We start from the raw sequence: 23454 nt of genomic DNA on the forward strand, positions 1-23454 counted from the left end.
AGTAAAGCCAACTGCCATGAAAAGTAAATTAAAAAATTTAAATTACTACATTTACTCATACTACACTCTTAAAAATAAAGGTTCTTAATTGGCATTGACGGTTCCACAAAGGATCTTTAACTTCCACGGAACCTTTCAAATGCAGAAAAGGTTCTTTAGATAATGGTTCTTTTAAGAACTGTTCTCTGCAAGGTTCTTTTTTGGAACCTAAAATGATTCTTCAATGGAATCGCTGTGAAAACCCTTTAGGCTGATGATACACAGAGCAACTTTTTGAGCAATTTTGCCGGGCAATTTTTTTTGAGCAATGTTGCTTGGGCACTTTCCCATTGAGAATAGGTAACAAATTATCTGGATATTTTAGATCAGTCGTGGGTCCTGTCTCACCTGGTTGCCCGTTGATGGCAACATTGCTCAAAAAGTGCCCCCGTGTATCATCAGCCTTATGGAACCTTTATTTTTATAAGCGTATGCGGGGTTAAACCTGATTAGATTCTTTGGTACTTCAAAATAATGTGCTGGGGAGGAGTTTTAATTCACAGAATGAGAGTTAACTGGCGGTAAAGTTCTAGGTGAGGATCGTTCCCTTAGTGCCTGAGACAGGAGTGTGCATCCGTCCGAGACGGCGCATGCAGAGTTTCGCAGCCGCTCCCGATAGATGGGCATCTGGGAGCTGCTCTCGGGATGCTGGGAAATATCCCTGAGGCCCTGGGTCAGGAGCACGCAAGCTGAAACCACGCTCATGGCGCCGCCCAGAACGGCCGTCTGCACCCCTTTTCCCTCAGGGGGGATGGTTGCAGCTTTGCCGAGGAACTGCGGCTCGGTGGCGAAACCCACCAAGGCGTGCACGGCCTGCACGAGCGGCCCGCTAAAAAGAACGCAGCGATTGCGGGTCAGGTCATTCGGGCAGGCCTTTAGCTCGCGCACGCATGCTAAAAGAGCCGTGGCGCTTGTGCTCATGCACTTGACGCTGGCTTTGAACTGCTCCTTGGCGAACTTGTCCTTGGATTTATCACTGGCCAGAGAGGAGGCATCCGTAAGTGTGGTGAGGTTCTTCAGGATGTTCTGCGAGACTTCAAGAAGGAGCTGCGGAGTCAGGTCGGCCAGAGCCGTTAAGCGGAGAACGTTGCACGTTTGCTCCACTTCGTGTCGGCATCGGGTGACTTTGTAGCGGTCAACCAGGCCAGAAACGGCAGCCTGGGAACCTGGGATCTCCACGGCTGCTAGGTACGCAGCGTGCGCCGAATACTCAGTCAGAGAGACCACTAGGTCCCCCATCTCGACCAGTCGGTCGCCGACTTCCACGAACTTCCCCATGTTGAGCTGGCTCTGGATATCGTGAACGATGATCGACAGCTCCTTGGTTCGCGCGATCACCGTGTCGCGACATTTCTCGAATGTCTCTGCTACAGGCATCCCGTCGGTGTTCACCACCGGCCTGGTCTCGCTGGACAGCAGGAGCAGCTCCGCCACCAGCTGCATTTTGCTCTTGCATGCGTCACAGATGGATGAAAGTCTTTTCCTTTGTTGCAAGCTTCCGCTAAGGATGTTGGTAGAAACCTCATCTGATTTTCCCGAGCCACTACTAGCCATAGTAGTGTGGTCGCGCTAATGTTCAAAATAAAGACCACAACATACGTTCTCTTGTGATTTATGTAATTTTCTTAAGTAAATAAAAAAAAAAGATTCCCGCACCTTCTCAGGGAGAGTGAAACTGGCCAATAACGTCCTTCAGAAAAAGTCCACTCAGCTTTGAAAACTCAAAATAATTTGAAACTTCACTCAATGCACCAATAAGGGAAGTACTTTAGAAAAATATTTGGATAAAAAAAAAAAAATACAACCGGGCAAAAAGAGCTGATGAGAGCTGTAATTAAATATCCCTTCAAATGAATTGCCCAATGTTTAAATAATCTGATTTTAGATGTGCATAATGAGAAAAACGAGCATAGAATAGAATTCACAACTACCACTGATAAGGTAAGCTACAGTCTGATCAGTTTCACAGGTTGTCAATGTCGCTCCAACAATGCAAAGAAACCAAAAACACTCTTTCCTACAAAAGGCTTCTGCAGTGCCATGAACAAGAAGATGCCCAGACGAAGGCAAAGTGCAGGTTGACTTCCAGAATCGCTACTTTTGCTGTGTGGAATCTGTCATTTCACGTTTTCTTCGTGTCATGCACATTACATGCATTTAAATACATGTCCTGCTGCGATGTGATGCTGCTGGTGATATATTGACCGTCTTGCTGACCCGCCGACCGAAGCGGGAGACGCGCAGGCGCCCCGCCGCCACTGCGCCATCATCCCAGGACACCTCGGAAATTCATAAAACGTTCCCGAACGACTTTCAGCCGTTTCTTTTTCATACACAATCCAAGTTCTGTGGGCAAACTCAGTTCCTTATGCATATCTATTGTCTATACGCCCTCTCCAGAAGGAAAGCTTCGGTTGTCCAGTGGCAGATAGTTTCGCTTTTGCTTGCCATTCTTTAAACGCTCGGCTGAAAGTTTTAACGCGGTTTCCGCGACGATAACGAACTCCGTTCGCTATTGAGACTCTCGCGCGTCGGTTGTAGTCTCCCGCTACATCTTGCGTATCAGGAAGCGGCGGGAGGGTGTGGCTGAATAGCCTGTTAGCTTCCAGCAAACTCTGGCACTTTCATACCCTCCAGTCCACAACCATTATTCCTGGTCTGCGAGACGAAATCCCTCCTTTTAAGTCGCCAGCCGCTCAAACGATACACTTATTTTTCTGAGGTACCGTCAGTCGCGCGAGAAGTCGCGTTCATTCCTCGCCCAGTCATCGTTTCCCGAGGCCCCGATGTGAGACTCAACTACCGGTCTGAGGGCAAAAGTTACACCCAAAGAGAAATTCCAGAGAGGTTCCTTGTGTTTCCCCTTTTCGTTTGTTTAGTTGTGTCTTGTTTCCGGTGTTTTGCCAGAGGTTTGCGCTTCCCTGTAAATCCAACAGGTACTCTCGCGTGCGGGTATTTACTACTTTCACGATGTTCGCATTCAGAGCGGCATAGAGCGAATTATTGTTTAGTTTAGCGGGAACGCCGGTGGCATTATTATGTTTTTGTATTCTAAAGGTCGGTCTTCTCAACTGAAACGTTTTTTCTTCTTCTTTTTTTGTTTCTGTCACATTTTGTGCTGTTTGGAGTATATATCATTATTTTTACAATTAATATTATAAATATATATATTGTATATATATGTATACACACACACACTTACATGTAGAATTATATCTAATTAAATTAATGAATAAATAAATGATTAAATTAATAAAAATAAATTGTGAATAAAAGGTTTCAATTCAGTTGTGAGAAAATTAAAATATATTGCTCTATTGTGTCGTTTGTTTAATTATTTATCTATTATTATCTATTATCTATTATTTAAAGTAACCTATTTCATTATAATACTTAAATATTAATAAATATTAAATTGTATAATTGTATAAATAAATTAGTAAATAAAATAGATAAATTCAAGCTCAAAAGTAAAAAACATTATTTATTTATTTATGTTTAATTACAATCCATTTATATTGTTTTGTGCAAATATACATGTATTTATTCATCTATTATTCAGCTTTGTTTATGTATTTATTCTTTATTTGTGTAGGTTTGGTCCTTAACAGGCATTTGAAATAACTCAATCCAACAAAACTAATTTTGTCAAATATTTATTTGATTAGCTTTCACTCGTCCTCTTTTGTATGGCACTGGAGGAGTTCACTTGTAAATAATGTAAGTATACATACTTGTGGCGAGGGGTCTTTATAACGCTAATAGAAATAATAGTTCAAAAATAAATAAATCACCCTACCGCTCTGATAAAAATATCAAGCTGGCCTCAAAACAGCTGACTCATCTTGGGAAGGGAAATCGGATTCACCGCTGCAAATACTATGACGTAAATGCAGTAGAGTACTTTTCATTAGACAACAAGAGACGATGTGAGTGCGAAGGAGCCAATCAGAATCAAAAAGGTGGGGCTGCTCCACTGAAAACCCTCCTCTTTGGACATGGGAAGGGCTTTCAGCAACTTAAAGGGTCATATATGATGACAATCTAAATACTGCATTATTAGGACTTACAAACATACTATGAAGATTTAATATAAAACACTTGAGCTTATTTTTAACCCTTTACATTCTACAATGATGCATTGCTCTACTCCATCAGTTTCAAACAACAGATGTTCTTCATATTCAATGCAGATCCCTGATGTACTTTGTTTGGTCTGATTCCTTATTAAATTCCAGCAGAATAAAGCTACTGGATTACACAAAGCATGTGTATGTAGTGTGCTAGATGTGAACTGGGGGCTGGGGCCGTGAATACTGCATGTCAGTTGTACAGCTGCACGGGGCACTGTGCCATTGGGTGGGGTGTCCTGAGAGGAAACCGTTCCGATTCTGTTGAATGAGCCTCACACCTCATATGCGTCCCATGAACAAACACTGTAGAGACCCAGCCTGTGCAGAGCAGAAAAAAAAACAAAACATAAAACAATTATATTATTATATCGTGTTACATTTTATTTGGTATCAAGGGAGTTTAGCTATATATGCATGCACTTTTGTAAATATTGAACATTTATTATGTATACATAGGCTAACTAAAACAGAAAAAATGCAATAAAAAACAAAATAAAAATAAATAAAAAGTAACACTCTCACTTTATACAAACTTTATGTCTTTATAGCTTTCTTTTTTAAATGTTAATTGATTGTAGATAATTTAAAACAGGTTCCAAAAATAGAGTTATGTTAGTGCATGCTATTGGTTTATTATATAGCATAAGTGTAATCTACTAAATATACTGACCTCAAGATATGCATTAAAACTGTTTCAGAGATGCAAAACTAACAAGTTTTCAGATGTGATGTTTATTTTATTTTATCTTATTATTTACCATGCACACTCATTATTTACCACGCACCCTATATTTAGTGTTTCTTCTTGTTTTATACGTTCTTGTACTCAGACTAATGCAAATAAAGTTTTTGAGGTGTATGCATTGCATCAGAGACTCTTCGTAATGTATTTTGCATTTGATGCATCATATCCATATTATTAATCTTTGTGTTTACTATCGTAATGCAATTATTGAATAGATTGTACTTTTTGTTATATTCTTTTTGCAACAAATAAATGTAAAAAACTCTCAACAGTAAGACACGTGATCACGTCGACACGTCTCTTTCCTTAAACCCATGACTAGCGGAAAGATTTCAACCAATCAGCGAGCTCCAGGTTTAAAGATGGCGTCTCCCGTCAGCTGCAGGACTGTATCAGTATTGTTCTTTCTCATATTATTCATATCGGTTCATTGTACAGACACTAAACCAAAGAAGAAGAAAGACATAAGGGATTATAATGACGCGGACATGGCCAGACTGCTGGAGGAGTGGGAGGTATGAGCGAACTAACGAACTCACTGCTGCAATCATTCAGTCATGTGCCTCTCACTATAAAATACCATGGTAACCGCCGAAATACTATCGTGGCTACTGCAAAACCATAATAAACGAATATGGGATCTCGTTCAAACGAGTTTTCAGAATAAATGTTGTGATTTAGTATATTTTTGATGCGTCTGGATGTTAATGTGAACTTTACGCTTTATTTGTAGTAACAGTAACTGTCATAACTAGTATTTTGACGAAAACGGTTCTTACTATGATAACATAAAGCGTATGTCGCACTAGCAACTTTTCTTATAGTTATTTTTTAGTTGTTTATGTACACATTATTAAAAAATAAGTTTTTCACAATGTCAAATGTCTGTTAAATACAAAAAAAATATTGTATTACATTGTCTTACACTTATTTTGAATATTGAATGCATGAATATTGCATACAATATACAGATGTTACAGACAGACTGATAGATAGACAGACAGATAGATAGATAGATAGATAGATAGATAGATAGATAGATAGATAGATAGATGAGACAGTCAGACACTTATGTGGGTATGAAACGGATGTGATTGGTGGATATCTTGCAAAGTTTAGCAGATTGACACTCCTTGAGTCAAAGGTTGCCTTTGAATGAACACGGTTCACAGAAATTAGCCAGATAGTGTCGCAGTCATTTAAAAAGTATTAAAGTATACAGAGATTATGTAAAAGTTAAAACTATTGAAATATTACCTGCATATACTTGCAGTTAGAATCTACGCTGAACGATGCATTAAAGTTTGAAAATATTTAATATTATAGGTAAGCCTATAAAATGTTTACAGTTTTAAATGGTAAACATTAAATATTTAAAGTTTGATAATGAATAATATACAATGTAAAGGTTTGAAGTATAAATATAAAATACTGCATGTTTGAATTTGAAAATAAATCAAATTGATTAAAAATACAAATATTGTTATTGCATTTTTCCTTCTTGCATCACATCCAACAGCAGTGCTGTGCTTTACATTCAATAAGCTGAAAATATATCATTTATATGGCCCAGTCCTGTCTACCAGTAATTCAACTTTTGGCATTACATCTTGAAAAGATATTTTCTTTCTTCAGTGATTGACATCTTTTTATTTATTACAGAAAGATGATGACATCGAGGAGGGCGACTTACCCGAGCACAAGCGGTCTCCTCCACCCATCGACTTCTCTAAAATAGACGCGTCCAAACCAGAGGATCTCCTGAAGATGTCTAAGAAGGGAAGGACCCTGATGGTGTTTGCTACAGTGTCAGGAAACCCCACAGAGAAGGAGACGGAGGAGGTCACCAGCCTGTGGCAGGGAAGCCTCTTCAATGCCAACTTTGATGTTCAGAGGTAACGACCATATTACTATGCAGATGTTTGATAAGGATATCGAACTACACAGTCAAAGCGTTTAGATTATCGGCTCATACCTGTGTGACGTGTAGATCCAGATCATCACAGAATGTCAGGTAGAGCTTGTTCATTGCCAACTGGACCAAAAGTTTTCCAAAACAGTTTAAAATCTGTTTTGTCTCTCATCCAAGTGGCTACAGCAGTAGGACGATAGTCACCTTAATTTCTGTAGCGCTGTATACAAAACATATTGTTTCAAAGTACTGTAATACACGGGTAAATAACAGAATTAATGATGCAAACTTCAAATATGAGACAAATTCAGATTCTGCTGTAATATAAAGCAGCTCTGAATAAACAATAGTGGCATTATTCAGCTCTGGTCAGTTCAGTGTTGATTTAGTTCAGTAAAACTGTACAAACCATTTGAACATAAAGCCTTGGAAAGGTTTGTTTAGAAAGTTCATTTTAATGAACTGATTCAAAATAATTCACAGATTGATTTGAATTATTACTCATTTGTGCTTCTGGAATCCCTACGCTGTAGTATGTCTTCTTTTTGTAGTGCAGTAACTACTGCAACTCTTAATATGTTCACAATTAATCTTATTTACTTGTTTTCCTGTTAAAATATCGAAAAATTCAAAAGACACGTTTACTTAAGAAGCTGCGCTGATTGTTTTCAGAGAATCAGTCTTTAAGTGTATTTTGTCGTACTGCACTGGCAGATATTTTCACTTGCATTTAAATATAAACAAGTTTAAAAAAAGTGAAATAATCTGGTGTTGCGGAATGACAAATTACAGTTACATTGTTTAGAATCTAAAAATTTGAGTCTAAAATTGATCTTGTAGTAAATTGATCTTGTTTCAAAGATATTTAGATATTTTAAAAGGAAAACAAGATTGTGATTTTATTGCAGTGTAAATACAGCTGTTTATTATTGTTAAGTGTTTGATCCCAACACTGGTTCATTGAAACAAAGATTATTTTTTAAACAAATCTCTGCCTTTTATTTATGTTATACCAGGACTAAAACTTTATACCATGCCTTGATCATTTTTTCAATTTTATAAATACCTTTTATGTTTGGATTTTATTGTTTTATCCTCATTCCAAATGCAGACATTTAGTTTTAAAATATGAAAATTTAGCATAAAAGATTGTTACATTATTAAACCTGTGATAATCCAAACAAGAAGTGAAATAAACGTGAACATTTATTTAAAATTTTTTTTCTTGAAATAAAATAAACATTAACTGAAATAAAATAAAATATAAAAAACTTTATTTCAGCTAGTTGCTAAGGCAGTGTTTTTAGCTTAACTTTAAGTACTAGCCTAAATAAAAATGTATAAAAATCATATAGACACATTTATAAAAAAAAAAAAAAATCTACTAAAAATGACAAAAACACATACAAAATTACTAAAACTTTTACTAAAATTTAAATGAAAACAGAAAATGTACTAATAAAAAACAGCATCAAAATATTAATAAAACTAGTATAGTATCCTTTTTTTTAAACAAGAAGTGAAATAAACGTGAACATTTATTTAATTTTTTTTTTCTTGAAATAAAATAAACATTAACTGAAATAAAATATAAAAAACTTTATTTCAGCTAGTTGCTAAGGCAGTGTTTTTAGCTTAACTTTAAGTACTAGCCTAAATAAAAATGTATAAAAATCATATAGACACATTTATAAAAAATAAAAAAAAATCTACTAAAAATGACAAAAACACATACAAAATTACTAAAACTTTTACTAAAATTTAAATGAAAACAGAAAATGTACTAATAAAAAACAGCATCAAAATATTAATAAAACTAGTATAGTATCCTTTTTTTTTCTTCTTTGGCCTCTTAATGTTTATCCCCCGCCCAGAAGTTAGCATACTTTTTTTAACAAAGCAGACAACAGTCATTGAAGTGTTTAAAAAATGAAAAATTAAGGTAAATATCATTTGAGAACAAAATATTTTTACTGTTTTATTATTTTATTTTATGAAAACATTTTATGCATCATTTCCAATCAAGCTGTAATTTTGTTAATTTATGCAAAAAGTCAAAAATTATTTGTGTGTGTTTTGTATACATAAAAAGCTAGGCAAATTATCCTTAGAAGGACAAAGTCAGTCAATTTATTATGCAAAAAACATATATTTATTTTGATTGATTTAATTTAATTTCCAACATAGATTGTGCGATGTGGTAAAAATTACATTCTTAATGGTTCAAGGGGAAAAAGTGTTTTAGGAGATTTTTTTTAAGAGCCCATAGAATGTTGTGATGCTAGAAACAAATTATGTATTTAACAACGATACATTAAGAAGTAAATTTGAATCAGAGCTTATGTGTGGCACAACACTCCATTTTGAAGCTCCCTTTCTGCTCTTTGGCGCTCTGTCACCAATCACTATAATCACTGTTTGTGTCTTTCTCATCAGATTTGTGGTGGGATCCAACCGTGCCATCTTCATGCTGCGTGACGGGGGCTACGCCTGGGAGATTAAAGACTTCCTGGTCGCTCAGGACCGCTGTGAGGATGTGACCGTAGAAGGGCAGGTGTACCCTGGGAAAGCCACCAAGAAAGATGCCAAGGGGCATGAGCAAAACGAGACCAAGAAGAAAGGAGACAAGAAAGCAGCCAACCGAGCAAATAAAAGCAAGCAGGAGCTTTGATACACGAGCCCCAAAGGCACAGCATCTTAATGGGACTGAAGGAGCGTTTCTCTAACAGGTGTTACTAGGTACTTTGACACACAGGTTGATGAGTCAAATCAGCAATCTTTGTTTCAGTTTCTTTGATTTGTTTTACTGTAACTCGCCTTATTTTTTCACAGTCTGAATCAAAGAATAAACCACTTTTATAATTACATTGCCATGCATTGAATGATTTGCAGTTGGTGTCAAACTGTGTTCATGGTCAAATTTTCAAATGCAGAAAAGTTGTAGCACTTAAAGAAATATTTCACCCAAAAATGAAAATATGCTGAAAAATCGCTCACCCTCAGGCCATCCAAAATGGACATTTTTGTATATTTTTTTAGAGTTTGTTTCTAGAACAAATTTTGAGAAATTGAACATTACTTACCAATGGATCGTCTACAGTGAATGGGTGCCATCAGAATCAGAGTCCAAAAAGCTGGAAAAAAAAAAAACATCTCAATAATCCACACCACTCCAGTCCATCAATTAAAGTCTCGTGAAGCGAAATGCTGCGTGTTTGCAAGAAACAAATCCTTCATTAATGTGTTTAAACCTTAAAGCCTTCTTAAACTTTAAGTTGCTTCTGGCCAAAAATATGAGTCCATAATGTTGCATCCTCCAGTGAAAAAGTCCATCCTCTGTTGTCCTTGCACATCAAAATCCACCCACATATTTGTTTAGAACAATTTTGGACTGTTTTGCTTGTAATCGTTGCTTAATGTGTGCATATTTCTCTCCTGATTCAGATTAGACGACTTTTTAACTGGAGAAAGCAATGTTATCTGTTAAAGTTAAAAATACCTTGATGGATTTTTTTACTTATAAACATGCAGCTTTTCTCTTCACAAGATGTTAACTGATGGACTGGAGTGGTGTGGATTACTTGTGGATTATTGTGATGTTTTTATCAGCTGTTTGGACTCTCATTCTGACGGCACCCATTCACTGCAGAGGATACATTGGTGAGCAAATCATGTAATACACAATTTCTCAATTTGTTCTGATGAAGAAACAAACTCATTTAAATCTTGGATGGCCTGAGGGTGAGGACATTTTCAGCTAATTTAATTATTAGGCGAATTGTTCTTTTATAGCCTAAAACAATGCTATTTGATTTATTTTGTTCCCCACACCCCTTAGTCTAGACATTTCTTTCCCAGCTGCATACATTTTCTTTCATTCTATAATTTCCATTGACATTTTTTTTTTTCAACAAGCTAGTACACAAGCAATCTGGGCTCAACAGCGATAGAGAATATCGGATTTATCTGAAGGTTTACATAACAGCTTGTTGAAGGATGCTGGAATGCATTTGGAGGATGTGGCAGAAAAGAACTGATCTGGAATCAGTCAAACAGCTTCTGGCAAAAGAAAATGAGTTTAGCAGCGGCAGAGTCATTGCCCCAGTTTGTAAGAGAGCAACATTAGGCGCTAATAGAGTAATCGATCATCCTTTCTCTTCTGAAGCCCCATATGCCATGATACCAGGGAAAACATAAGTACACCTCATGGAAATCTGTGAGCTTTTCAGCACTTTACTGAATGATAAATGTGATCTAATTGAAATAAAAAATGATTTTTTGTTTGCAATCATCCATTCTTGCAGGCGTTTGTTGTTCATCATCATCATTGACACATTTGTCCAATCCTTCCAGAACTCTGATGATAATGGCAAACTAATAGACAGCCCTAATGGAAAATCCTTTGCGTAGTTTCAATACTAAATGTTTCTTTACAAAAAAAAGATTTTTATTTATAAGTACATTTACTGAATAAGAACTTGTATGTATAAAGAGCTTTTGCTATTCTGTCTTCTACTTCCAGAAGAAAGCTCCTTCCCATTAACATTTTTATATGAGTGTCATCTATTTGTCATGTGAGAAAGCAAGGCAGCCGCATTGACCGCATTCGTAATTGCTTTGGACACAACTGATGCTCTGCATTGAATTAGGTCAAATAAGAAGATCTGATACTCCAGAAAGCATAGCCAGCAACTCATGATGACATTCAAGAATGCCAGAGCAGTTTCCCACATCTGAAGTAACACTTCCACAGTGACCGTAGAGCGCTTTACTGTGCAAACATGTCCAGATCTTTAGTGTACATGAATGTATGTCCAGAATGCAGTATCCACCCTAGTCCGGTATGGCCTCCATGGTCATATTTCCAAACCATCTGCTGAAGAAACTCCTTATGGTCCCCCACCCCAACATCAACACACACCAGATACATACCATCAATCAACATCAGCTTATTTTATAGTGTTTGCTAAAGGAAAGACACATTCCAGCATCACTGTTGTGATGTTTTAAATGCCTTTGTGATGATAGAAATCTATGGAAGCCCGTTTCCACCATTGAATAAAAAAAATGTAAAAAGTAATTGCGACTTTTTATTACACAATTCTGACTTTTTTTTTTCTCGCAAATGCCAGTTTACATATCGAAATTCTGAAAAAGTAAAGAATTGTCAGAAAAAGTCAGAATTGTGAGATATGAACTTGCAATTATAAGTTTGTCTCGCAATTCTGACTTTTTCTTGCAATTGCGAGTTTTATGGTGCATTTCAGACTTTTTTATATATATAAACACGCAGTTGCAAATTATAAAGGCTAAATTCTGAGGGGAAAAAAGTATGGAAGCCCGTTTCCGCCACTGAATAAAAAATAAACGAGGAAATTGCGACTTTTTATCTCACAATTCGGACTTTTTTTCTCAACTGCGTGGTATAAACTCGCAATTGCGAGTTAAAAAGTCATAATTGTGAGACATAAAGTCGCAATTCTGAGAAATAATGTCAGAACTGCGAGATAGAAACTCACAATTCTGACTTTTTTTTCGCAACTCCAAGTTTACGTCTCGCAATTTCTACTTTTTTCTCGGTTTTTTTTAATTCAGTGGCGGAAACGGGCGTCCATAAAAAAATAGACTATTTTCTTACAATTGCAAATTTATGTCTCACAGTTCTGACTTTATAACCTGCAATTGCGAGTTTATTTCTCACACTTTAGACTTTATTTCTCAGAATTACCAGTTTATATCTCGCAATTCTGAGAAAAAATGTCAGAATTGTGAGATATAAAGTTGCAATTTCATTGGTTTAAAAAAAAAAATGTATTCAGTGGCGGAAACAAACTTCCATAGGAATCAGGGGCTTCATTTATAAAATGTTGAGCAGAAAACATCTTAAAATTGATCTTACGATCATCTCTCAAATATGCGTACAGGTAAATGAACGTACGTACGCGTCTCTTTCAGATGTGAAATCTGTAAATCGCAAATGATCTTGAACTTGCGCGCAAATGAATGGTTTCAGCTCTCTGCTTGTAAACGACTACTAATTAATGGCATTAACATATAAAAGATCACCAGTCATCGTCCAAATCCTTTAATTTAGAACAGCTTACATTTCCAAAAACCTGCAGTAGCTACTCGAACAAGAAAAAGTGCGTACGTCTGCTCAGACCCTGACGTGACGCTAAGCACTTTTCCACGCAAAAGAGTTTTTACAAATATGAGCGTTGGCGTGAATTTAAGCGCACGCACACTCTAAAATCAAATCTGAGCGTACGCACGATTTATAAATGAGGCCCCTGTACTTGAACCCAACTATAAAAAAGGAAAGTTCACCAAAAACGTGCATGTATATATATATATATATATATATATACAGAAACATAGTATCACTCCCAACAATATGAGGAAAAAAGATTTATTTCTGTACAAAAGTCTTTATATTTTTTTTCTTATCTAAAGTAATACATTTGTATTACTTGGAAATCATTCACATTTACATAACATCCATATACAACTTAAAGTTAATGTCATGTATATTTGAATTATACACAAGTGAAAATTGTACTTAAAGTTTTAGTTTTTACAGATAGGACAGAATTACATTACAACTTAAGAGTCCCTTAAAAGACGTCCCTTTTGGATTTGTGTAACAGTGCCTGTACAATAAATAAGTATAAAATATATCTCTGTTATCAATCAGGATTTTTTGTATTTTTTTTTAGAAACACACAAAACATACAAAAACACTAACAAATTACAATCTCCGAAAAAAGACCAGCTATTTCGGCAAAGGGACAATGTTGTACTTCTTGCCAAATGGAAGAAAAGCCAATTCATCACAGATTTGATCATTTTATGATAGACTGACATCTACTAATGCTCAGATTCAAATCCATTCTTGACTATTCAAATCTAAAGGGACGGGTCACCGGAAAATGAGAATTGTGTCCATATTTTTTCACGCGTCTTGAACTTGTATGGTGCGTTCAGAAGTTATGCTTGGAAAATGTTGTTTGTTGTTACATCGAATGACATGATGTGTAAATAAATGAGTGAAATTTTCATTTTTGGGTGACCGGTTCCTTTAAGGCCGGATTGTTGTTGTTGTTTTTTGCTGGCTCTCTCGTTCAACACAAACGAAACCAACTCTTGTGCGTGACAATTAAAATGAGAAAACCTCATGACATTTACAATCTGAAACCTCTTTTTGTACATATTTAGAAAAAACATGTTGAAACACGAAGGCAAACATCATCGAGAGGGACAAAAACAAGGAATGTCGCGATCGTTTTTAGGGGTTTTTTTTTCTTGTTTTTCTCCCGTCGAAACAAGTATAATCAACTGACGACACGATCCAAAAATCACAACGTCCACGTTGTCACATACAATGGAATCCGCTGGGAGGGGTTGCTAGGTAACATAAACACATGCTGGGCTGTGATTGGTCCTGGCGTGCGGCTGTAGCTGGGCTCGTCCAGTAGTGCTGCTACTGCAAGATTGAGATGTCCTGCGGCGTGTGTCGCTCGTCTTCATAGCTTCATCATCTTAATCACAGGGATGGGCAGCACTTGGTGGAGTTTGGCCCGCTCTTCATCAACACTCATCCTCACCCAGTCCGGCCGGAAGGAGCCTTTGAAGCCCACAAAGGCGAGTTTGTCTGGAAACAAAAACACCACAAAATGATTTATAATGACCTTATTCATGACAAAAATTTTGGTTAAGGCCAATTTATGTCCATCAACGTTTGCCAAACTGCAAACTGTAAAAAAATGTCAATTACTTAATTATACAGGCTTTGATGTTATGGTGCTTATTTAACAGCTTTCTGGAATACTTCATTCTGATTGGTCAATCGTGATATTCTTTGGTTACATATTTTTTTATAATAAGGCTAATCTGTATGACCGTCATCCCTGGCAACAGATTTCCTACATACGCTACAAAAAAGTTTGGGGTCGGTAAGATTTTTAAAATGTTTTTGAAAGAAGTCTCTTCTACTCACCAAGGCTGCATTTATTCGATCAAAAATACAGTAAAAACAGTAATACTGTGAAATATTATTACAATTTAAAATAATTGTTTTCTATTTGAATATATTTAAAAATGTAATTTATTCCTGTGATCAAAGCAGAATTTTCAGCATCATTACTCCAGTCTTCAGTGCCTATGGAAGCTTATTTCTGCCACAGGATAAAAAAAAAAAAAAATTGCAACTTTTTCATCTCACAATTCTGATTTTTTTTCTCGCAATTCTGAGTTTATATGTTACAATTAATTTTTTTCCTCAAAATTGTGAGATATAAACTCAGTTATGAACTCGGAATTGCAAGGGGGGAAAAAAATCATAATTGTGAGAAGTCACAATGACCTTTATTATTCTTTGGCGAAAATAAAAATAATATTGAGACGTAAACTCAGAATTCTAAGAGAAAAAAAAAAAGAAATACGAGAAATAAATGCTAAATTGTGAGATGCAAAAGCAGAACTCTGAATATCAGATATGTTTATATTTCGCAATACTGACTTTTTTTTCCTCAGAATTGCGAGTTTACTTGTTATTCCGAGTTTATATCGCAACTCTCAGAATTCAATGCATCCTTGCTGAAAATGACTATTTACTTCTTTCAAAAAATTATATGAAACGGTAGTGTAGCTGTGCAAGTTTCATGTCTCCCATATCATTCAACAATTTTTATTCATATAATAATCTCAAATCAATATTTATTTATTTATTTAGGCCATGAAATAACAGGAAAATATAAAGTTGATCAGTATCATAAAATCTTGTGTTGGAGTGCTTTCATTTTTATTCCTTTAGGTTTCAGCACAGACTCGTCATGCGTCGGTGGTCTGTGAAACATTTGGTGTTGTTCATGGAACGAGCCGGTGGGAAGCACTTGGAACGTAAACTTAAGGGGCTTTGCCTGCTGGAATGACAATTCAACATGATAAATATAATATGTGAAGGGAGGGTCGAGAGGAAGGACCATGCTGCTCTGGTATGTATATGTGTGCCCAGCCCAGAAAACAGCTTCTCTTCACACGACTCAAATCTTTTTCTTTCATTGTCTGGGTCTTTTTTTGTGGTAATTTATCATAAAGTATCCCAAATACCATTGGGATGAAACTCTATAGCTAAAAATAAGTGTGAATCAGTATCTGAGACACGTACAGATACACTACACTTCAAAAGTTTGGGTTCAGTCATTTTTTAAATGTTTTTGTCTCTCAAGTCTCTTATGCTCACCAAAGCTGCATTTATTTGTTCAAAAAATGTGAAATATTATTACAATTTTAAAGAGCTATTGTGTATTTGAATATATTTTAAACTGTAATTTATTCATGTGATGCAAAGCTGAATTTTTACATTTGAAATAATTGTTTGTAACATAATAAATGTCCTTACTGTCACTTTTGATCAATTTAATTTAGTCTTGATGAATAAAAGTATTAATTTCTTTTAAAACAAAAATCTTTCTGACCCTAAACTTTTGTATGGTAGACCAAAATATACATTACATGCTTGACATTAAAATCTATTTTGCTTCCTAGTATGCACATTTGTTTCAAACCTATAAATAATGTAAATTCCATTAGGTACTGATAATGTGAGACGTCTATCACAATCCTGAATTATTATGAGTGAAACTCGTTACCTTTCAACTTCACCGTCTGGTCTGCTCCGAGGGTATCGAGAATTTTAGTCCATGGCCCTCTGGTGACCAGTTTCCCTTTAGAGGTGATCAAAACCACTGACCTGCAAGTGCAGAAAATGCGTTTCTATCAGACATAGCAGTTAAAAATAGAGAAACACATATGAAAATCATTCATAGAACAAGTAAATCTAAGTAAAAATTCAACGCCCCTGAAATCAAGCTTCACTTTGTTTTACTTCACCTACATAAAACTTGTGAAATTGTAGTTTAGTTGGCCATTTTTCAGTGGCCGCCCAAGCTAAATTTCAAGGCCACTGATGCATATGTTAACATGCAATTTGTTTCTCCCGATATGACTGTGTGATTATCTCCCGTTCGCTGTTTTTGTGTGAGAATCCAAACACTCCAGCATTTACATTACATTTACATTTAGTCATTTAGCAGATGCTTTTATCCAAAGCGACTTACAGCAGTCAAAACTAACAAAAGAGCAACAAAATATAAGTGCAAATGACAAGTCCCGGTTAGCCTAACGCAGTGTAGCAAGGTATATATATTATACACACACACACACACACACACACACACACACATATATACACACACACACACAAAGAGAAAAACAAGTAGATAGAATAATAAAAATAGAAAGCTAGTGTTTTTTTTGTTTTTTTAAATAAATAAAAAATTTATACAAATGTTTTCAATAAAATTGTTATTTTTTATTAAAAAATAAAATATTTTTATTAACATTTTTTCAATAAAACGTTTTTTTTTCCAGCAGTGTCAGAGCGGCGCTACCCAACTTAACCGTGCAGAATGGATCAAATATCTGCACAGCCCACTTCACAGCACAGACCAATTTGGAAAGCGTTCAGAAGTCTCACAAAGCCTGTGTGATCCACTCGAATTCAACACATAATTCTCTACATCGAAGCGCTACAGGAAGTGAAACATCTCAGATGGCTTCATGCGTAGCTGATAATGAGATGCTGTAAATCTAAAAAAAAAAAAATATGTTTTTTAAAAGCTGAAACAAAAAAGATCATTTTTGACCTGTTAAAAACTTTGCTTTGGTTTAATTTACAGAAGAAACAATGGTTTCAATGCCACAGAATAGTACATTTTAAGAAGTAAAACATTTAATTTCATGTGCATTTCCTTCTGTATGTACGCAAACTGAAGATTCATACATATATTTTTCTATTAATCTTACAGCTCAAACATTTGGGGTGCTCACTAAGGCTGAAACAAATGCTGAAAACCCCCCCACAAATATTACAATTTAAAATAACTGTTTTCTATTTTAATATATTGTAAAACATAATTTGTTCCTGTGATCAAAGCTGAATTTTCAGCATCATTACTCCAGTCTTCAGTGTCATATGATCACTCAGAAATCATTCTAATATGCTGTTTTGCTGCTTAAGAAACATTTATTATTATCAGTTTGCTTTTGATGAATTGAATGCATCCCTGCTGAATAAAACCCCTAGTAATCAGAATAGAACATTTCATTGCATGTGCATTTGATTATGCATGGATGTAAACTATTCATGCATATATTTTGTATTAGTCTTACTCGTCTTTGAGGTTGGTGATGTAGTTCTCTAGCTGAGCTGGAATTCCCATCAGGATTGAGTTCCTGAAGCCTTTAGACTCCAGGATTTTACCGCTGTGGCCATCAATTACAGTCAGATGAATGCCATCCTCTGATTGGTAGATCTTCTTTCCATTCACCTACAGAAACAGTAACTTTATTTTCATTTGTTTTATTTTTTTCTTTCAATATCTTACTTGGTCTGTCCCCATCCCTCTTTACATAAATAAAAATATAAAAAAAAAAAACAAGAAAAAAAAGTCATAATGACATCATCACTATTCAATTAAATTACAAGTATAAAATATAATATAATGTAACGTAACGTAACGTAACATAATATAATATAATATAATATAATATAATATAATATAATATAATATAATATAATATAATATAATATAATATAATATAATATAATATAATATAATATAATATAATATAATATAATATAATATAATATAATATAATATAATATAATATAATATAATATAATATAATATAATATAATATAATATAATATAATATAATATAATATAATATAATATAATATATAAAGGCCAGAATGGGAGATCAGCTAGACCTAGATTAAACCAGCTAAACATCAGCAAACCACTTTAGGCTTAGGCAGGCTAACCAGTGAATGAGAACTGATTTTCCTCAGTTCTTTGTAAAACTCATTATTCATGACACATTACTAAGAGTTTGTACCTCAGTATAGGCGAAGTCCTCTTTGATGTGGAAGAAGCGTGTGTTATATGACTCCAGTTTGACTTCAAGGAAGTGCTCCGGTGTGTGAGGCTGTAAAGGAAACAAGAAAATTTGAGATTACAATAATATAACATTTAATAATATCTTCTTACTAGATGTTTGCACTTACAACTTGCATACACCATAATACCTGAACATATATACAGTAAACTTGAAGTGTCACTGTGGTTAAACTAATGGCACTTAAACTTGTGAGGAAACTCAAACTGCGCCAATAGGTGAAATAACATCATATGAACATGCAGGCACACTGGGAGATGCAGTTTATGATACTTCAATCATGACAACTCTCGGAACATTTTAGCATGGTGATGGATATGATAATGTTAATGTATTTGGTCTTGGCGGAACAGATCTGCTACGCTGCTGCTGAATTGCTGCTGCTGTTGGTTATTGCTGTAGTTGTAGATTATTGCTGCTGCTGCAAGCAAGTACAGGAACTTGCTACTGCCAATGCATATGGCGATACGGTGCCATGAGTATTTAAGACATGCTGCTGCACAAATAGCATATAAAATAACCCCGTAGCAGATCTATACAGGTGGAGCTGGGGAAGGTGAAGGGTTTCAGAGAACTCTGAAAGCGCGCTGCAGGAATTTCAAGTGAATGCTAGCCAGTCATATAAATGCAAGGCAGTAAGCTCATTGGCTGCATATGCAGCATGAACCAATCAGCTTGTGCCAAGTCGTTTAACTCTCTGAATATCATCAGTTACGTTAACACCCCATCAGAATGCGCCATCTAGAGTTTCACGACTGAACTGTATATAAATATATATGAGTGACAGATTAATATGCTTCCTCCGCTTGGCTGAATAAGCGTTAGCTTTCCTTTCATTTTCAACTTTAACCCTATCGACAATGGATAAAGCACAATTAAAAAAATAATAATTTCATTATAATTTGTGTATTTTTTCTGTTATTTGCTATAGCAAATGAAATTTCACTTTTTTTCCAATTTAAAATGGCATTGCTATATATCAACCTATATGTGTGTGTGTGTGTGTGTGTGTGTGTGTGTGTGTATATATATATATATATAAAATTAACATTGATTGACATATATTTTATATAGAATTTATAAAAAAAATATTAAAATGTAATTAAATGTAAATTGTAAATGTATAATATATAAATTGTATTGTATGTATTTTTTTATATAATAATAATAATAATAATAATATTGGATGAGCCACTAATTTTTTAACACACACACATATAAAATGTAGAAATATATATCAATAATATAAATCATTATATAATATTTTATATATACTGTATATTATAATTCATATATATTTATATTTATGTGGGTATTGACATTCAAAAACAGTTTCCTCCATCACAATAGAGGACCCTTCCCAGCAAAAGTTTACAGAAACAGGTGTGCAAAGTACACTAACTATCCTGTTGAACAAATGCTAACTCTGCATATTATCATTTATCCTGCACAATTCGATTGCCAGGAGACAATCAAACACGTGCAAGACTAACAAAAGCACTGCTATTATGTTTCTTTATACATCATCTTCAGAGCATCAGGCAAGTCGCAGGAATCCAGCAGGAACGTCCCACATCCGGCCCGCAGCAACACGCTAGACTTCAAACACAGATGCTCTCTAAAGTCAAAAGTGTCTCCTCACCAGTTTGGAGCGAGGCAGTTTTTTGGGCATAGGCACATCTACGACGGGCATCTCGGTGTATCTGGGGTAGGCTTCAGCCATGCAGTCACTGGGGCCGCTGCCGGGGGGAATCAGTGCTTTGATCTTCACTCTTTCACAGCCCTTCACCGAGCAGAACGCTAAGTCTTCCTTCTCATTGTGCGCTTTGATTTTAAGGAAGAGCAGCCTGCGGGGAAGACAGCAGACAGACATCAGAGAGAGAGAAACACAGAGATCAGCACACGGACGGCAGAGACAAGTTTGGAAGCTGTGACACTTTAAAAACCACATCAAAACTTATAATTGACAAAACTGCAGCGTTTAGCATCCAGCCTCCTGGGTAATTTCACAGCAGTTCCAATCGAGTGATATTCCTCATTCCTACAATTTAATTATGTTTCATTAGCAAAGGAAAACTGACATAGCTAAATTAAGAACAGCTATTTTTTCATCCTCTATCAAAACACAGATGTCTTATAATAACTGCTACTTTGCTCAGTATGACTTTCCATTAGGCCAGGCGGTAGAAAACAAACACGTGTTTAATCTAATATATTTACCGTCCATTTCCTTTAATGCTGTAAACATATTTCATTCAACATGGATTTGACCAGTTCTGTGTGTTTATATTTTAAAACTTTATTAGTTTTCACACATGCACCCGTTTATTAGTAAAATTTATAACTTTTTTATGGGTCATTCCTTTAAAAAATAATGCCAGATGGGACATTTGGCAACAGTAAAATCATTCACACTCTTTTTATGGTCAAATAAAATGATCACCAAAGTTCAACAAGCAAAATATCACCCATGAGCAAAACATTCAAACTGATAAAAGCATCTATTAAAACACATAAATGTAAATGTAATATTATGTCCATAAAGTGTGGGGTAAAGTTGTTTTTTATTATTGAATGACTGCATACTTGATTTCAGCTTTTTTTGTGCAAGAGATTTGCAAAAAATTACAAAAACTACTAATTACAAAAACTATATATATATATATATATATATATACAGTGGGTATGGAAAGTATTCAGACCCCCTTCAATTTTTCACTCTTTGTTATATTGCAGCCATTTGCTAAAATCATTTAAGTTAATTTTTTTTCCTCATTAATGTACACACAGCACCCCATATTGACAGAAAAACACAGAATTGTTGACATTTTTGCAGATTTATTAAAAAAGAAAAACTGAATTGTAATAAGTTTTATATTACAATATGTATATATATATATGTATATGTATACAGTATATATATATATATATATATATATATAGTCCAATTACAATTAAATATTTATATAAATATAAATATTAATTTAAATTGCAATTATATATTAAACGTAAAAAAAGATTATATTATTACAATATATTATAATATATTAAAACAAGCTGGGAGCCACTAGGAGTTTAAAACGGTTTAACTAAATTGATTATTTGTATACCGATTTAAACAATTAGTATTGCATTTGGTGAACTACTGTAGTATTTAGTACACATGCACCAACACTGACTCTGGGTCGTCTTTTCCTGATCCTGTTCGCACACTTCTCTGCATCAGTTCCTGTCTTCTCTCTCAACTACTCTTATCAATAAAACAGGCCATTTCTATTTGGTTTGATATCTTTCTACATTCACTAGCACCACAGCAGAAGCTGCAGACAGATAGTGTCACACAGGGACTATATGAAGCCAGCTGTTATCTGTCCATGCGGAGACACATCTGCTCTTACCCAGTGTCCTCCTCCCAGTAGTAATATCCTCTCGTCTGGTGAGAGTGGCCCATCTTTTCTCTCTGAGTGGTCCTCATGAACACCCCGGTCTTCCTCGTCTCTTTGGTGAGGCGGTTGTGGATGTCGGAGATTATGGTGAATTCAGTGCCTTTAGGGTAGCAGATGCCCATGTTTATCCAGTCCTTTCTGGAAAAGAAGCAACAACACTGCTGTATGAGTAAAGCACGCTAACTGGAGACTGACAGACTTGCGTATTAGTATTAGCATCAGTCACTAGGGGGAGCAATAGTCCTGGTTCAGAGGATCTGGATAAGTTAGAAAGCAAGATGCTGTGCATTTTATTAAATATAATTGATAATCTTTGTTATGAATGTTGCTATTTTAATCTGGGATTGACATAAAAGTGTGCATTATGTGTAATGCTTTTTTATGCTGGCAGCGTTTCATGAATCACTGGATTATCCTTTGTTTAAAAAGTAAAATATTAATATAAATATCAACAAAGAAAATTAAAGAAACAACAGCATGCAGCTCTTATCTGTTTCTTAATTAAGTAAAAATTGGCTTATGTTTTACAAGTAATTATTCAAGACAAATAAACAGTCTGTAATTAAACAAAGTACAAAGAAACTAATTACAACACTAAGAGACAAATGAAGTAAACAGTGCTTAAAATATTCAAGTAAACATTCAGAAATGAAACTAATAATGAAGCAATCACATTCAGAATGATATACATTAATTACTGTCATAATATGATACATTAATAGTGATTATGTTGGAGTTTTACTGACAAGCAGATTTTTAATTAAATACAGCTGTACAGTTTTTTTGGCCTAAATTAGTGTTCACATTTGATCCTTGTGAGCTCATTACAGCTACTTAAGTTATCCAGCCAAGAGCAGTGAGTAATTTCCATGATTTGCTGTTAATATTGTGGTTTGATTATAATTAATGACACAGCGATAGGTCTATTAGGCTGCATCTACACCCGAAGGCCTTGGACCTTGAATATATACATATTCAAATGACACAAAAAATATTGGCTGGTGTTCTAAGCACTCCTCTAATCTTCCATTGGTTGGACAAACAGAACACCCCGCCCCCAAATTCCTTACAGCTGTCTATCCATAGAGGGCTGTTATAGAAGGGACAACCTATTGCAACAGTACAAAAAAAAAAAAAAAAAAATTTTAATATTATTAT

At 35.1% G+C, this 23454-nt stretch overlaps 3 protein-coding genes across 3 annotated transcripts in view; 1 reads left to right on the forward strand and 2 right to left on the reverse strand.

Annotated features, from left to right (window-relative positions):
• Nucleotides 1-401: 401 nt before the first annotated feature.
• LOC107691577 (mesoderm development candidate 1-like) lies at nucleotides 402-3020 on the reverse strand. Its single transcript, XM_016490277.1, has one exon. It carries the CDS (start codon nucleotides 1591-1593, stop codon nucleotides 532-534), a length of 1062 nt encoding a protein of 353 aa, XP_016345763.1. The 5' UTR covers nucleotides 1594-3020; the 3' UTR covers nucleotides 402-531.
• Nucleotides 3021-5241: 2221 nt separating this feature from the next.
• Nucleotides 5242-9779, forward strand: mesd (mesoderm development LRP chaperone). Its single transcript, XM_016492319.1, has 3 exons — nucleotides 5242-5432; nucleotides 6580-6812; nucleotides 9266-9779. The coding sequence occupies exons 1-3, from the start codon at nucleotides 5280-5282 to the stop codon at nucleotides 9498-9500; spliced, it is 621 nt and encodes a 206-aa protein (XP_016347805.1). The 5' UTR covers nucleotides 5242-5279; the 3' UTR covers nucleotides 9501-9779.
• A 3766-nt stretch (nucleotides 9780-13545) lies between these two features.
• LOC107691638 (cell migration-inducing and hyaluronan-binding protein-like) overlaps nucleotides 13546-23454 on the reverse strand; it is a 143438-nt gene continuing 133529 nt past the window's right edge. Inside the window, exons 24-29 of the mRNA XM_016490405.1 lie at nucleotides 22249-22434; nucleotides 20493-20697; nucleotides 18791-18880; nucleotides 18062-18219; nucleotides 16480-16580; nucleotides 13546-14480 (exon numbers count right to left, since the gene is read on the reverse strand). Of these exons, the coding sequence (XP_016345891.1) occupies nucleotides 14353-14480; nucleotides 16480-16580; nucleotides 18062-18219; nucleotides 18791-18880; nucleotides 20493-20697; nucleotides 22249-22434 (868 nt within the window). The 3' untranslated portion in view covers nucleotides 13546-14352. The remainder of the gene's footprint in view (nucleotides 14481-16479; nucleotides 16581-18061; nucleotides 18220-18790; nucleotides 18881-20492; nucleotides 20698-22248; nucleotides 22435-23454) is intronic.

This window comes from Sinocyclocheilus anshuiensis, unplaced genomic scaffold, assembly GCF_001515605.1.
Source record: "Sinocyclocheilus anshuiensis isolate Anshui unplaced genomic scaffold, SAMN03320099.WGS_v1.1 scaffold45, whole genome shotgun sequence".
NCBI lineage: Eukaryota > Metazoa > Chordata > Actinopteri > Cypriniformes > Cyprinidae > Sinocyclocheilus > Sinocyclocheilus anshuiensis.

Excerpts from the sequence above, each read along its gene's own strand:
- mesd (XM_016492319.1), top strand. The coding sequence starts at position 5,280 with ATGGCGTCTCCCGTCAGCTGCAGGACTGTATCAGTATTGTTCTTTCTC. Across the intron at positions 5,433-6,579 it reads GACTGCTGGAGGAGTGGGAG|AAAGATGATGACATCGAGGA; the intron begins GTATGAGCGAAC and ends TATTTATTACAG. Across the intron at positions 6,813-9,265 it reads GCCAACTTTGATGTTCAGAG|ATTTGTGGTGGGATCCAACC; the intron begins GTAACGACCATA and ends CTTTCTCATCAG.
- LOC107691577 (XM_016490277.1), bottom strand. The coding sequence starts at position 1,593 with ATGGCTAGTAGTGGCTCGGGAAAATCAGATGAGGTTTCTACCAACATC.